Below are 17,610 nucleotides of genomic sequence, written 5' to 3'. Positions count from 1 at the left end.
CAGATCAACACACTTGTTCGCATTCACACCCATAGCTGAGTTTTTAGTTCATCTTACTTGGATATCTTTGGACAGTGAAGAGAAAGTGGAGCATCCAGTAGAAACCCAAGGGAACCCAGAGAGAAGATACAAACAGCATGCCAAATTTACTGTTTTCAGGATATTTTCACTTTGATTTTAATTGTTCACCCATATTTTATTAGAAACTGCAATAGCCCTGTGAGTTGAACTACCAGGAATTAGCTCATTAGCTTTTGTTTTTGAGAGTTTGCATTAACGATTGATACCACCTTTGTATCTGCAGTATATATAGAGCTAATGTGAACATGTAACATAAAGGCTGAAAGTAGGGTTTCTGAGGCTCAGGTGGTAAAATGGGATGTCCATTGATCAGAAAATTGGCAGTTTGATCCCCAGCCTCTCCATGTGCCGAAGTGTCATTTGGCAACACTCTGAAACCCAAGTTCCTCCTAATAGCAGGCAGGCACCCATTTTAAAGTGCTTAATAGTACCTAGCTAAGGTTGAAAAGCGCTATAGAAGGGCAGATCATTTACCAAAAACAAGAATAGCAAGCCTGTGACTTTCAGATGCTACCTTCTGGTAGTATCGACCTACCAGAACATACAAAGCTCATCAAATCACATGTTAGATTTTGTTTGTTTAATCCGCACTAAAATGCAATTTTAACAAAAGACATGTTGCACTCTACCAGTCCCCTACTCTATGTGTTAGGCCATTTCTTTGCCAGTTGCCCTCAGTTTGTGGAGTCACCATGAACAACATGACAATACAGTGTTCTTTTGTTAACACTTGAGTGAATGTAAATTGCCCAATATGTAAAACAGCTTCTTTAATTTCCTTTTATATACTAAATGGTGAAGACGAGATGCTGTAGCTTATTGTCATGATTTTGTCGTTCTGTCTTTTTCAGGTACAAGAGTGGTTATGCCTGAACTGTCAGATGCAGAGAGCTTTGGGAATGGACATGACCACACCTCGCTCCAAGAGTCAGCAACAGATCCACTCTCCTTCTCACGCAACCGATCCAGAACTCAAACCTGACGCTTCAACTCAGCCTGCACCCCAGACTCAAACCCCTCCTCAGACGCAACCTCCAGCCCTGGCCCATCCGGCGCCTGGTCCCCCCAGACAGACTGGTCCAGCTGGCCCAGGTCAGCAACAAGGAAAGCGGCTTCCAGGGGCAGTCCCTCTTCCTGGGATGGCCAAGGCCCCCTCCCAACCGGATCTGTCCCGTAACTCTCCTGCCCACCAACCCCAGCCCCCCCGCCAGGACCAGACTCGCAGTGCAGGGAGCTCTCCTTCACGACAGCCTCCACCTCCAGAGCAGACTTTTGGGAAGTTGTTTGGCTTTGGTGCTTCGCTTCTTAACCAAGCCAGCACGCTCATATCTGAGACTACTCAACCCCAACAACAGCCCCCAAAACCGGCCCCCAAACCAGGAGGACCTCCAGGTCCAGGACCTGGGGCGGGCAAACCCTCAGGACCTCAGCCTACAAAACAGGGGCCTCGAGCCCCTGCTGAGCATCAACAACAACACCCTCCCCCGGACTCCTCAAAACCAAAAGTCTGTTGTCCTCTCTGTAAGACAAACCTCAATGTGGGCAACACAGCAGAAGAACCCAACTACAACACCTGCACACAATGCCACTCCCAAGTGTGCAACATGTGTGGATTCAATCCCACCCCTCACCTAGTCGAGGTAAGACTGATTTGATTTCTTTAGCTTTCAGCTGTGTGTAAAAAAGTATCAACTGCTCTGCACCAGCTTTCAGATCGTGGATTCGCTAAATTGAATGATTTATTGACTTATTTTTGTGAAAATGCTGTGTCACGCTGAAGTTGAATGGGTTTTGTTGTTATCCATTTGTGGCTACCTGGTCTTGGAGTGAACAGCAGCATTTCACAGAGGATTCCTGTGTGCATGAATCAGGTGTTTGGCTTCAGGTGCTGTCAAATGACCAACAATCGCCTCCATTTAGTTTGTGTCTGAGGTTCTTCACGATCTGCATGATGCTGTTTTCTATTGTTTCTTAGTGTTTTTGAAGAAAGCTCTGTTATTGTTCATACTTATTCTTTAACACGGAAGGATTAGTGCATCATTATGAATACTAAGAATTGTTTCAAAAATGTTTAAGGCAAAGACAATTTCTGCAGAAGAATAATTGATCTTTAGATTTTCAGCAGCATCTTCTGCATGGAGCTTATACACACAATGCTTTATGTAAGCCTGTGAGCTTCTCTTTTCTCCCGCCTTTCTCTCAGTGTTTCTTAGTCAGGACATGCTCTGTTCTGCTCTGTCAGGGCCTTTCATGTACTTAGCTGAGTGAAGTCCAAGCTGTGACTCACCTCATCAGTGGCTGTTCTGGAGCAGCACAAAAATATATTTCCAATCTACTGGAAACAGAGCCTAATCAAGTTCAATTTAATGGACAATTTTAGTATTGATTAGTCACTTCCAAGGGTCAACTGAGGGCATATTCTTCTTTTAAGTGCTCCTTGTGTCATGGAGGAAATCCACTTGGTAAGAACAGAGAGTTGGAATAGCTTCCAGAGGCAGCCAATAACAGAGTTTAATTATGCAAATCAAGTCCAATTGAATGATAGCAGTAATAACAGGGCTGCTGCAGAGCTCTGGCTTTTTATGGGCGAGTCTTGTCTTCCCAGGCATCTGGTTGTCACAGGCACTAGCACAGGCCATTCATAGATCGCTATGGAAACAGAGAGATAATTTGTTTGTCAGCCGTCCCTTTCATGCTTGGCTGCTGAGATGCTGAGAGCCTGCAAAAACTTTCTGACTGCTGTTGCTCTGTTTTCATGAGAGACTCAGTTATTAGGTGTGTTGTGTTTCTGCTCTGCTGGCTTGAGTCTGCAACTCAATCTAGCATAAGGTGCATTCTTTCCAAACCTGTGAACAGTTTTTGTTGTCATTCCATGTGAGCTGGCAGGTGGGTCGCTCTAGAGTGGGTGAGAACCATTTGGACATGGTGTGAGGCTTTGTACTTTGAATCTTGGTTGCTCAGCTTGATTTCCACAGCTTGTTTTTGCACAGTCACCCTCCTCATGCTGTCCTAATCTCTCCAAACTTTTCTGTTTCTCTGTGTGTGCTTTTTCTTTGTACTTTTTTTTTTTTGCCTGTCATAATTGTAATCATTATCCCTTGTTTTCAAAGATGTGATGAGAAAGCTGTGTGAGTTAGGGATGCACCGATCCCCATACCGGGATCAGGTAATCATGTGTGATGCCATGCTCATGCACTCTGTTGATACTAGCAAAACATATCTAACACAACGCACCCAATACCACTTTGGTGAAACATTATGTTAACATAGGCAACGAAGGAGAAATGTCAGTCATTTGGAGTTATTTTAAACTATGTAATGACAACAAATGTAAGAGGGGATGCAAGCTCATCTCTGGCAAACTGTCAAGAGGAAGAGTGAAAAACAGCTCACTTAATATTTGTATATAATTTCATTATGTCTAAAGTCCCAATACAAAAGAGAGTTAAAGGAGTTTTGTAATGCTAGCTGCAGGACAACACCCCACTTTATAGCTGGAAAAGCAAGAGAAAATGTTGAGACAACCCAGTAAAAACACCAGAAGCTCTACCAGTGAAATTGATGTTGACTAGCCGATGTTGACTTTTGAAATTGCAGAAATACTTTTGTTACATTCTCTGTTTGCTGTAGACCAAGAGATACCAAGGACTAACTACATCAAAGAATCTTTCTGAAGCTGGATTCACGGTCTGTCTGATGTCTTCGGTTATCGGTTTCCTTGACACTTTTCCAGTATTTTGCTATCCAAAATATGTAATTTTCCATAACTTAGGAATGCAACTTTAACACCCACTTCATGGTGTGATTGGCCAACTGGGTGGACGTGAGAGGATCTGGGCATCTTCATTCTCTTCAGATGTTACTCAACTATGTGAAAGACTTTTCTGTGTACCACTAAGCACAACACTCCCAATGTCTCCCTTAAAGCCCCCCTCTGGTGAAAAACAAGTTTTATTAACTTGTCAACATGTCTATATGGTTCCTCATGCATACTGGAAGACACATGATGGGTGAAATACGTAGTTGATCTGATAGCTGAGCATTTGTCTGGAAAGTAAAGAATCAGACTTTCAGGGCTTCATATATAGCATATATAACGTATATGTTTCATATATAAAAAGAAGCCAATCCTGTAAAATTGTGGTTTGGTTCTTATCAGCATTTGTCTTCAGAATCAGTTTCTTCTTTAAACATGTACAGCTGAATAACTTCAATATTACAACTTACCATTGTGTAGTGTAGAGTAGTTTTACAGTGTTTGAATAGAGTTGTGTCTGCATTGTAGAGGAAGCAGCAGTGCAGAGTTACATTTAAGCCATTTCAAGGCAAGAAAAAACTATTTTCATTGAAAAAAGAATAAGTAAATAAGAAATTTTAATACCTGGAGATGAGTTTTTAAAGGTTTAATCAATGACCGGAAAAGGACTTTAAGAGAGTGTCTGAAAATGTTCCTTGCTTGTGGCAGTTTTATCCAATAGCTTCTCTTTCTCTCTTCTCTATTTCTCCCTTCCTCCCTCTCTCTGTGACACCTGGCTTTTCACCATGCCTTCCAGTGTGTCCATTCAGATCAACTATAAACACATTTGATTTATGATGGGGCCAGAGAACACGTCATATAGAATTAGTTCTGGTCACAGACCATAAGCTATCCTTTACTAAACGTGCATGACTTCATGAAAAAGCACAGCAGCATGTTTCAGTTTACAGCATCACAAGTGATATTTGGACCAGCAATGTCTGCTCAAGGTCTCTCATCAGCTTCACTGTGCAGTGGATCGAAGTGCATTTTACTACCGAGCAAGTCATACTACAAGCAAAGCAACTGCACACTGCACTCACACACCAGCTGAGCTGTAGCAGGGGCTGTCTGCAACGTCAGTGCACTTTTATAGCAGAAATCCTGCATTATTATTAAGTACTTACATCAGTACTCGATATTGGTAAGAACCCACATGTAGAAACTTGTACTTGGCCTGAAAAAAAGCAATGCATCCTTAATGTAGGTGCATTATTTCATCATATACTGGTCTGTTTTTTGTTTTTTAGTGATCTATCATCCAGCTTCAGTATCTCAGTCTAGATGTGAATTAACACATCCTTTGTCCACCTTCATCTGTGCTCAGTGGCTGATAGATTTGGTAGTGACAGCTGATAAGGCTGGTGATGTTTTAAGTTATTGTTATTGTCAACAAATTCCATGAAAAGACCAAAATCATCAGCTCATTCATTTTCCTCTTCTGTCATATCAGTGGCTGTCAGCCTAAAGCTCATTTGTTGTCACGGAAAATGTTGAGTTCAAAACAGGTCATAAACGTATGCTTTCAATTTTTAAAATGGCTAAATAATTTCCTAAATCAGCTTGGCACTATAGCCTTTTAGTTTTTAAACAAACCTTTCTAAGAGAATGAAGCAGTGTTTTTGTCAGTTTGACTATTTTTATTTGTAGAGTCGCTGCTGTAGTGATTTTTTTTTTTTAAATAGAAGGAAGGTGTTTGTTGGATAGATCATAATGAAGGAACATGTCACTCATTGCGACAGTGTAGCTCATTGATGTTTGTGTTTTTAATGGCTTATGGACAAAACAAATATCTACAGCACTGGGAAATCAGATATATCCAGAAGAAGTAGAATCAACTCATTGTTGGTGTTATTTCATGGGATTTGTAAGTTAGGAAAACATACATTATCACCAGACTTATCTTTTCAAGGTTATTGTTTTTGTTTGTTTCTTCAAACATATTATAGTTTAAAATTTGCATTATCTTTGCTGTTTAACACTTTGTCAAACAGTTCACAATTAACTACACATTTATTAGAAGTCTTTCCTCCAATGTTGACTGCTCAGAAAATGTTTTTACGAATAGAAAGCATGCAAATGTACAAAGTACAGTGTCTGTAAAGGAGTTTCAATATGTATTAGTTTTTTTACACTGACGGAGGAGAATATGACAAAGTGGAAACAAATCTCAGTAAAATAATCTAAGTTAATTGGAAATATGAGATTCTAAAATACAGTTTCAATAAGTGTTCACACTCTTTACTATGCCATGCAAACCGTCTCCTTTGGTAATAGATCATCACATCCTCTAATAGAATATTCTCTCACTGTGTCTACTTTGAAAAATGTTCTGTAGCTTGTGGAAGTCAGAAAAATGTTGGAAATATTCATGAAAATACATTTTCTGTCACGTTATTAGTGACACAATGCATAATTCATTCAGAGTGAATTAGGCTAAGCTGCATCATATAAAAAATAGTCGGACACTTTCTAATCTGTGACGAGACGGAGAGTGCCAATGTCTGTGCGAGAATGAGTGGAAGAACGGAGGAGGAGAGGAAGGAAAGAGGTGAAAGATTTAGGAGGGGGAGGAGGAGGAAGAAAGTGAGAATCAGAGATAATGAGTGAGAGAGAGCCAACTGTTTGTAACGTTGCAGAATATTTCACATCAATTAGTGCTGAAAGTCATGTGTGGATCTGAGTAAATAAGTTGTCCTTGTTTCGGGACTTCTTCTCCCTCATTACTCTTCTCAAGGAGATTAAAACCGACCTTGTGTCATTGTTGTCTCCCCAGAGTTTGGTCGTAAATAGAACATAAAATGTTTTCACTGGAGTGTCTTCTGCCCAATCAGATGCCAATCCTCATTCCTGAATCTCTCTGTCTTTCTGTCTTTCCTCATGCTAACACCAGCTACTTGAGCTTAGTGAAGCAGATACAGCAGAGTAGATGCCAAGCTTTAGCTCTTTCTTGACTGTAAATACAGGTAGAGGTGTGTTTGACATATTACATTATGTTTCAATTCCCAGCAGTCTCATTGTAACATTATTTTTCCCTTGTCAGTTTTCCCATATGCCTAATTTTTTTGTTCCCATGCTTGGGCAGGTTCCCTGATCTGTGTGTCTACTATTATGATATAGAAGTGTGCCCACTGTTCATAACGAGACAGAGGTCCTGAGTGGATCGTTAGTAAAAGAACTGAATTTCTCATGGAACTGTAGAAAAAGTGTGGAGAAACAGAAAACATAGCTCATCAATAATTCAGTGAGGGAGAACATTATAAATAGTTCATGCAGTGTGGAGCAGTGAGAGAGCTGCGTTTGATTCCACGTGTCACATAAGGTCATTGTGTGTTGATGTCGGCGTGGACGTTCATGCATGTGTGTGAGGGAAGAAATGCATATGAGCAGGTGCATGTGTCTGTATTAGGCTATTAGTTTAACTGGGGAGCGGGAGCAGGTTGTATTGTGTAAATGTAAGGATTACATATGATTTATTAAGCAAGCAAATACTGTGCACAAACAAACAAAAATTGTAGTTACTCTTCCATCACATATATTAAAGATCCATTACGGTGAAAATCTAGTTTACTACCTTGTTAACATGTTCATATGGTGTTTTTTATATGCTGGAAGACCTGTCATGGTGTGATTGGCCAGCTTCATGGCAGTGAGAGGATCTGGGCCTCCTCTTTTCAATGTCTCATATCAGTGTTACCCTGAAAGGAAAACATATTTTTCCCCTTGTTAATATATCCATATGGTGTTTTTCATTTGTTGGAAGACATGCCATGAGCGAAATAAGCAGTCAACGTCATGACTGAGTGTTTCCACCTTGAAACTGCAAATAATAGTCTAAAAAACACAGATTCAGACTTCTAGGGTTTCATATGTAACAGATCTAAGAATCCAAACTGGAGCTTTCTGTATCTTCATTCTTCTGCTGTTCTTACTCAAATGGCAGAATTACTTCTGTATTACATCTCACTGTGCAGCATGAAGTAGTTTTACAGTGTTTGAACTAGTGTGCTCGAGCTGTAGTGAATTGGAAGGGATGCACGGAATGAGAGGCAGACGCTTCATAGATCTTCAGATTCTAGAGAAAGCAACAGTGTAGAGTTCCCTCTATACCTTTTTAAGACAGGAAGGGATTATTTTCATGGAAAAAAACTTCCTAGTATGTAACTTTGATACACTGAGATGAATTTTTAGAGGTTCAATCAGTGACTGGAGAGGGACTTTAGGTCTACTTAATACAAAATTCAACACCTCTCGCAGCTCATAACAGATTAATTTCCTCATTTATACTTGTCTGTTCAGTCTCAACATGCCTTTTCAGCTACTTAATAAGACTCTCTCATCCTCTAGAATATAAGGTGGATGAAACAAACTTGAGTTTAATAATAGCATATCCTGCTGATGTGTCAGCAAAGTAAAGTTCAGCTGTGGTCTATTCTGGATCTCCTCTCTGGTCACCATAGTTTGGTCTGGTAGAAACAATAAAGAGCTGCAAAAAGGTCAGCATTTAAATAACTTTTTGACATAAGCATATTTTCTAGTCAATGACTCATTGTTTTACATTCTATCTGTATTGTGCAATATATGATGAAGCCATACATGCCCACAGGACACTATATATACACTCACACCCAAGAGTGCTCTCACAGGCTCCGTCTGTAATATGCACAGCTGTGGCAAAGTAATAACAGTTAGAAACTGTGCAAAGAAAGGCATTTTAACAGTCTGTAACACCGTCTGGAGGAACTGTGTGGTATATTGGCTCACTTTTATGTGCCTTGAATACATGATGCAGTAAACTGTGCTGTTCACACGAGCTGATAATGAAATTGCAGAAAAGGCATGTACTCTTCAAAAACAATGTCAGATTTTACAACATTTTTTCATAGAAGTCGAGGTAGAGGTTGATTCGGCCACTACTGAGAGCTGGATATGATTAAATTAATATCTTAAATTATAGATATGATTGCTCTTAAATACTATTTTTCCCTTCAGCACTACAAAATAGCTCGAGACCTAGGTAACCTTGAAGTCACAGCCGGCATACAGTGAACATATGTAGAACATGTAGTATTTGTGAATGTGTCACAACTCTGCAGGAACACAGTTGCCGCTCTCACACAGAGCCACAGTATAGATGAACATGTCATTCTCATTCTCAAACATGCTGGAAATGTTTTCTGAAGGTTGGCACCAGCCTGTGTCTCCCTCAGGAGTCTCATCCAAAGCCAGATGGCTGGCGGCATCAGGCATCCAAGCCTGCCGCGCTCAGCCTGGCTGCTCCCAAAGTGATGGTGCTACACCATCACAGATTCAAACACCCACCCGGCTTCAATCAGCTGCTTACCACCTTTTAATATATCCCTATTCCTTTATGCTGCCTATATTAACCAGTACACAAAGTGGTACTGGCAAAACAGTTGGCATTCACAGGCCCGCATGCATCTTGGAAATGTTACATAGGCCTGCATGCATGTATTCACACCCACTGAAACACTGTACTAAGGACAAATATATTACATACAGTAAGTTGCTGTTTTATTTTTCAGATATTTTGAATAAGATTCAGAATACTTTTATTTGTAGATCACAAAGACAACAAAGATATATTTATAATTGCACACAGTGAATTGTCTGTTCCTGAGATTTCATCTTTCATCACTCCAACTATCATTTAAAAAGCTAATGGTAGCATCTGGTACTTTTTAAAACACAGTCAACATTTGTGTCCCTGGAAACACACACATACACACTCAGATGGATGCACACACACATTATCGTACCTTATCCTCCTGTTCCGTTATTTGAAATGTCATAAATTGGTGAACAGTAAAGCTGCCATAAGTCAAAAGTAGGAATAGATTCTTGTAAAATATTTGATTGTTGGCATGTACCTTATTTTCACAGCTCCAGATCAAATGTGTTGTATTTCACCAATATTGTACAGGTTCAAGTGATGTGCCAGATACATAAAATCTTCCCCTCGACACATCATTCTTTAATGTGACTCAATGGTCGTTTTGCTCTCTTTCTTCTTGTTCCAATTCAGTATGGATCCATGCATGCACCTTCCATCTCTTTGCACGATTCACTGATCTTCTCCCTCTGTGTGCATTCCTCTTCCTCCTGTCTACATGCCTTAGTCGGGGGCTGCTTGCAGTTGACACATTGATCGAATTGCCAATTACTTGTGACTGAATCGCTTGCAGTTGACATTGCAACATGGGTGCTCAGTGCTCCTGATTTAGTCAGCGTTGTGCTGATTTAACCGTGACAGCAGTTCAAGCGTCTTAAAACCTCTGCACATAGTAAGACAGGGTATTTATAAGAGGTGATACAGACACAAACAGAAAGAGACAGCGAGTGGTGTGTGTCTGTGTGTGTCTGTGTGTGTGTGTGTGTGTGTGTGTGTGGGGGGGGGCTCACAGAAGGAGCTAGTTGAGAGTGTTGCTAATCCATGTTGAGGGAGTGTAGTGATCCCCTTGAGTACAGTGCTTAACCCCAACACACCATTGTTAAGATCCACCCACATAAATAAGTGCCATCTGAGAATAGTAAGCCTTGTTGGATAATTAAACTGAGACAATTCCATTTGGACTTTTTTCTGATAAGTATATTAGCGTTGAAGGGAGTGCAAAGTGGAAATACCATTTTTTTTGTACCCAAAAGCTGTATTACTAATAAGTAGGTGCATCCTAAGTAGAGTACAGTATATCCAGTGATAACATTCAGTGTGTGACTGTGCTACAGTTTGACAGGAAGAGGATGACTGCTTCATGTTGAGATTATGTGGCACCAAGCACAGATGGCTGGCTGGTTTGGAGGCTTAAATGCCACTCACTCTCATCTCTGGGACCTTTGTGTTTGGCACCAGACTCTGGTCTCAGACTGAGTTGCATACACTTTGTCTAAACTTCTGTATATCACAGATATGCTGAGACATCCAGAATGACTTTCACCTTCAAGTTTATGCTTCTCAAGATTGTTGATTATTTTTTTTGCCAGAACTGTTTTGCCAGATTCTGAAGACAAATGACAGGAAATTGAAAAGGATGAGAGGAAAATCTACCATATGTCGCACTTTTTGACACTGAGATTGCGTTGTATGCACCTTATTCAGCTTCATTTCAGTGTACCACAAGTGTTCATTTTTCACAAGATGTCTTTCAGGTCACCCCTGCCTGCACCAGTAGCTACAACAGCTCTTTTGAATAATGGCTATCTGAGGAGCACAGTGACCATACTGAACCCGAACTACCCCCTTTAGTCTTTTTGCGGTTCCTTCTTCAAATGCCCTTTCTCTAGTACCTTGTAAGCGAATGTGCTTTGAAGCCTACAAGGAAACTCTGCATTGGCTTAATCACCTCTTCATAACTCATCATCTTCAAGGCCTGGTGGCTATGCTAACAAGCTTTTGCGATGCTCCAGGGGCCCCTGGCAGGGCCGTGTCGATCCTTGCTGTCAGACTCATAGAGGTGGGCCAGTGCAGTCCTCCCACCGCTGCTACTGGGCCCTCCTGTCTCAACACATCACTTCACTCGCCTCATCAGTGCTCTTGCTCTCTCTTCCCTGCAGCACCTCAGGCATGCGACTACTCCCTAATGCTGGCATTAGGAAAGAAGAAAGGGGTTAGTTGAATGTGCTCTATGCTTAGAGGCTGCAAATGCTAAAAGGCTGGCGACACTAATGTGAGATTTTAGAACAGAGAAGTGTGGTTATATGTCAGGGGAACACAAAAACACAGTCAGACAAGGCGAGGGGGAGCTATAATGAAAGGGAGCAGGAGATTGCGAGACAAAATGAAAGAGATAAAGCTCACTGATCGCTCAGATATTACATTTAACCCCTTGCTAATCTTCTCAATGCTGCAGCTGTCGAGCAGCTCTGGAGATGATCAGATCAGTTAACGAGGGTCTGAGCTGCTACCATGAGCAGAGACCCGACAACAATAACAACAATAGTAAAAGCAGCATGAGGACCATTAAACTCAATGAGAAAGATGGTCTTTCCACTAGCAAAGACACTGGAGCTGCACTGCCAGCACAGACTAATGCTCTTGATCACTGTTTTAAGTAACCAAGCACTTATTTCACAAACCAACACATACAGGATTTTCTATTGTATTGTATTTTCTTTTGGAAAGTTCTCAAGCTAATGCCAGGTAATGGCATACATCTCAAGATGCCACAGAGACATCAGAATAATCTACTGGATAAATTTAGATCTTTGCTACTGTATGTCTCATAAAAACGACTCCGAATTTATCACAGGATGGGCCTTGTTCATGCAAACCCGAGTGAATGAAATATGCTGTATTTCATATGTACCGCCCCTTAAATATCTTAAATATCCCTCATATGAGTCCTGTTTGATCAGTAAAAAGACTCTTCTCCGTATGGTCAAGTTTCTATTTTGAGTCAAATTAAATTAACCAATTATTTTCAGACAAAGTACATGACAAGACTGTTAGCTGTTGTATGCCTATATGAACCCTCCATCAGGACATTTTGTCACATATGTCAACTTACTTAGCGTTTCTTATCTTTCTTATCCTATTAATCTTATGTAAGCCAGTTTAATCTCTTGTTAATGTGGATCACACATTATCAAATCTTCATTTTTAAGTGTACATTCAGACTTATCTTTGACATTTCTTTCTTGAAGTGTGTCAGATTATTTCTATTTAGTTTGTAGGTAAGTTTTTGATAGATACTTCTTTAGACTGCTTACACACTTGCTAATTAAGTTAAATATGTGCATGCACACATGGGACGGCCACAATAAGCAGCCTGTCCATAACTCTCCTGTAGAATTAGCAGACTTATATTTTTTGCAGGACTTTATTCGTTCAAATTGTCATCTTGCTTTCTTGTCATCTCATATTCTAGTGATGGGTTACAGCCTGAGTAACTTGTCTGAAAGTCTAACATGAGCTACATGGATTTTATGTGCTTGGCTGCTAGCTGTAGCTTTGCCTGGCAGGAGTAATAGAAACTCATCTAAAATAAAACAGGGCCGAGAAGACAGCCTGATTAACTTGTCCTGGGGACAGACATATGTGACAAGATGAGACACATGACTTGTTTGGGCTTGGCTGCCAACCACAGTGTAAAATAGGTTTGTGTGGCTGCAGCTTGATTAACATTCTGGAAAACAGATGTATCTTTAGAGCTCTGACTTTTGTGTTTGTCGCTGCCTTTATTCCTTTTTTGCCTTGGAGGAGTTATGCAAAATGCATAACTGACTCTTTAATCTTCATGGCATCACCCTTCTTCTGTCTGATACTGCAGATAGACTTTACTGTTATCAACTAGTGCATGCGCCTGACTTAATCTCATTCAGCCACACAGCAATTCTGTGTCCTATTATCTCGCTGACATTAAGTCTGTATGCTGATTAAAGCCCGCAAAGGTGGAGAACGGTGAATGAGTCAGGAAATATAACTGCGCAATCAAGGGGGAAGGTAGTGTAGGAAGGTGAAAATAAGACACATCAAAGACTTTTCATTATACTGACTGCATTAGGCAGTTTGACCACAGAGAGAAGTGCATTCGCTAAACCAAGCTGAGCTGCGTGCTCTCGCTCTGGGTGCTTTTAAAGCAAGATTGCAGAGGGATAAACTCTGCAATTCATCTTGAATATTCTCAAGGCAAATTAGCAGAGCTGGGCTAAAAGGCTTAACAAAAAAGGAAACAGTCAAATACCACCCTTTGCTTTCAGAAAAGCTTCAGTCGTCCTTTGAATGCTGTCTTACAAGTCCTCAAGTGTATGAGGAGGGATATTGGATTGTTCTTGTCCTCTAGGAAAGATTTTACTTCTTTGAGGGATGAAAGAGTTGAATCCACAGAATCTCCCATAATGATTCAATTATATTTAGCTGTGGTGGAGGCGATGGATTAGGATTATTATTGTACATGCTTTTTATAGAAATAGTATTCCATTTACCTCCCCCCTACCTTATATTCAGATCAGGCCATACGTATTTGGACAGTTAGACTTTTTTTTTTTCTATTCTTCAGGCTCTGTGCTCCAGCACATTCAACAACAAAAAGGATGCTAGTTTATATTAAAGTGCCAAGTCTTCACTTTAATTTAACTGTGTGTACGTCAATATTGAAAGAACTGTGTGTCAAATATAGTTGTTTTAATACACAGTGCCAAAATTCAACGGGTTTAAAAGTAATTGGACTACTAAATGATACACACCAAAAGGCAGTTGGCTTGGCAAAATCAAGAGCTTGGCACATTCTAAAAAAGCAAGTGTGTACAGAAAAACTGGAAACCCAAGGAGCAAAAGTCTTATGGATGTGCAGGGGATTATTTCTGCAGTGAAGAAAAACTCCTTAATGGCTGCACACATGTCAATGCTGAATGATCAAAAGAACACTTCATAAACAGAAGTTGTAAGCCTCAAAAACAGAGGCCTGGCTGCAAAAACTGGACAAGATGTGGAACAAAGTTCTGTAGATCTGTAGTTGTAGTTCTGCAAAACAAACAAAAATCAGACTCTGTATATATGATGGAAAGATGAGTGCGTGGTGAAAAAAAGGACAGCTTAGAACCCAATGAAGTCCTGACTGAGCTGCATTTTACTTGCTAAAAACAAAGTGCCACGAAGGCCGGGAAGAGCATCACCGGGACCTTTCACGAAATACTGAATGTGAATCAAAGTCACTCAATAAATAAAAATGGAAAAAGGGATTACCAAAACATTTTAAAATCAGTTATACAAATCATTGGGAATCGGTAGAGGACAAAATATTAGTAATGTGTTGGTACGTGTTCACAAGAACCAGAAGAAGGAACCATGTACCTGCATTCTGCACAGACTATAAGGGCTGCAGGCTATATTGGTTGAGTAGAGCCAACAGTATAAAATGGTGCAGTGATCTAGAAGTGACAGCTTTGCTAGCTCAGCCCGGAAAGGAAACGGTCTTAATTTTTGCCATATTTTTAAGTTAAAAACATGAAGACTTGACAATTACTTTCACCTCTCCGCTGCAAGTTAAGTCCGAGGCCTTAAATAAGACTCCAAATTCAACCTGGAGAACCAGTTTTTTCTTTAAAAGGAAGAAATTAAACAATATCCATCTTGTCCTAAATAAGCTGTAATAAATTGTAACCCATCTCAGACTGCAGTGTCAGGAGAAGAACAAAACAAGGGTTTGATGTTTTAAGTGAGAGGCAGATCTGTGTATCCTCAACATAGGAATGGAGAGAAAGTTTATGGTGGTGAATGATTTGGCTCAAGGGGAGCATTTAAACAGGGAAAAAACGTAGTGGTCCTAAAACTGACTGCTGTGGGACCCCTTAGGTAAGAGATAATGATTCAAAGCAGGCTTTACCTAAGACAACAGTAAATATTTGATAACTCGCATAGGGCCGAAGCAGATTAAGAGCTACACTTTTCATACCAACACAACACAATGACATTGTGCTGTCAGATCAAAGAGGAGCAGGACTGAAAAGTCACCACAGTCAGCTGCAATGAGGAGGTTATCAGTAATATTCATGCTGTGTCTGTGCTGTGGTATAGTCTAATTAGCGAGTGGAAATCCTGAAATATGACATATGTGATCAACTGTGGATAACTGGCATTAGGGGGATATGAAGCCTGGTATTGTCAGCTTTATTTACAAAAGATTCATTCACCAGTGTCTAACTCACTACAAATAATAGCCATGAAGTTAGAAATATGCTTCAGACACAACAACCACGTGGTGCCCCTTATAGTCTTGGTTACACTGTCTTGTAAATGCACTGAGAGACCCCTGTTGAGGACAGACGGTCTCACCAATTCGATCGGCCTTCATGTCAGTGCGTCAAAAGATAGCACCTGTTGCTGCCATTGAAACAAATAGAAACAGACAGAATATGTAAATAAAGAGCAGGAAACATGACCTGACCCTGTGCTTCTCTGTCCCTGGATGGACGGCAGAGACACACACACTTAATGGCAGATGACACACTGATGTCCTGCAGCAACACAGAGTCCTTCTCACAAAACGTTCTTCTATGTGCAGTTGGCCATTGTGTTACAAAACCTTCATCTTCTTCTGTAAACACCCTCATAATGTGCTTGTTTGTAACATCAGTCATGTAATTGTCAAGTAAAGGATAGGGTTAGCTTTGAATACCTGCTTGTTTACTTTTTATATTTTAAAAAATTGCTTAGCTTTAACTAGGCTTCTATGGTTCCCAGAGGATGAATCCAAATGACTTTGGTGATTTTGTGCCTTTTTTCTCATGTTAACATCAAAGCAAATGCTCAGTTTGTCCTATAAACTGGTTTGTGATGACAAACCTGCAATGGTAATGACACTCTGTGTTTAGTGCTAATTAGCAGATGTTAGCAAGCGGAACTAAGATAGCAAAATACTAAACTTTATACCTAAAATCAGCTTTGTTGCACTGTCATTCAGGTCATGTTAGAGTGCCCATGCTAGCATTCAGCCCAAATCACTGCTGTATCTGAGTACAGTAACACACTGCCACAAAAATAATAATATGTACAGCAGCTTAGCTGTTTTAAATGCTTTTCCAGTGTCTATGCAAGGTTACACAGTAGTGAATTTAATCTTTGTGGTTTCAGTTGAGCTGTGATGTACAGCGGCTTATGTATTGACATTTACATACAGCTGGCTTTTCATTAAATTCAACTTACATTTCTGTTCTACATACAGAACCTGCTTGCAGAACCTAAATTATCAACAATTATACCAAGTTATCTGTTTTATATATATTGCACAGACAATTGTTTTCTTGTAGAATTGTATCATTCATCAATCTAAATAGTTATTTACTACAGCTTTCAATTTAACTTCCTCAGACTTGTTAGGTATTATTCCAATAAAAGCAGCCCCAGCAGCGGCTACTAAGAAAATTGACTTATCTACCTGTAGGTTGGTCTACTAATAACTGTTATTGAAAACCAGTGACCCTGAGGTAGAAGAAATTGCATTCATTTGGAACAACACAGTGTGCAAATACTCTGTGTTTGGCCCCGTGAAACCCCTTGTGCTATCGTTTAACTATATTTTGAGAAGTCATCTTGAACACACTGTGTTGGACTCTACATGAGTGGCTGTGGCTATAGTTGAGTCCTGCTTGCTCAGTGGATGATCCTTCATTTCCTCTCTAATCCACAGGCCTCACCACGTGTCCCCATTGAAGGAGTCCCAGGGGATTGACCTATATACCTGCTGACTCTTACTGACCTGTCACAGGCGTGGCGTGGCTTGGCACAGCCTGGCACCCTGATGGAACATGTGCTCGGTCACGCTTCCCACTGCACACTTAGTAGTCTTAAAATACTGTTCATTCAGACTGGGAACAAAAGAAATGGATACGAAGGACTGTAATAGGCCTCTAATAGAATTACCTGTCCTGCTTATCTTTCATTATTATTCTGAATACCAGTGGACTGGAGACAGAGCATGATTATTTGATGTGGATTTTAACTTGACTGAATGTAAAGTTTGAAGCTCTTGTTGCATTTTGTTTAGCTTGCATGTGTCAGTACTCTACATGCAGTAGTCAAGGGGTTTATAACTCTTTTACTAGTATTAAACATGATTATATGTCAACACATCTGGGCCCCAAAGTGTGTGTGACATATTTCCCTACTCACCTTAAGCTGACCCTGTTCACACCTGCCTGGCAGCGCGCCCCTGTGCACATGCTAGTTAATAATTCACGCTGACCCTCTGCTCCCCTGACCTTCACTTGTTACGAAT

General features: G+C 40.4%; 1 protein-coding gene across 2 annotated transcripts in view; it reads left to right on the top strand.

The window, feature by feature from the left end:
* Positions 1-17,610, top strand: part of bsnb (bassoon (presynaptic cytomatrix protein) b) — a 65,557-nt gene that overhangs the window by 20,387 nt on the left and 27,560 nt on the right. For both annotated transcript variants that reach the window (XM_023262225.3, XM_023262224.3), the window contains exon 3: positions 933-1,721. In XM_023262225.3, coding sequence (XP_023117993.2) covers positions 933-1,721 — 789 coding nt within the window. The remainder of the gene's footprint in view (positions 1-932; positions 1,722-17,610) is intronic.

This window comes from Amphiprion ocellaris, chromosome 5 (genome assembly GCF_022539595.1).
Source record: "Amphiprion ocellaris isolate individual 3 ecotype Okinawa chromosome 5, ASM2253959v1, whole genome shotgun sequence".
Taxonomy (NCBI): domain Eukaryota; kingdom Metazoa; phylum Chordata; class Actinopteri; family Pomacentridae; genus Amphiprion; species Amphiprion ocellaris.
The sequence above is the reverse complement of the archived record's forward strand: the minus strand, read 5'-3'. Positions and strand labels throughout refer to the sequence as shown.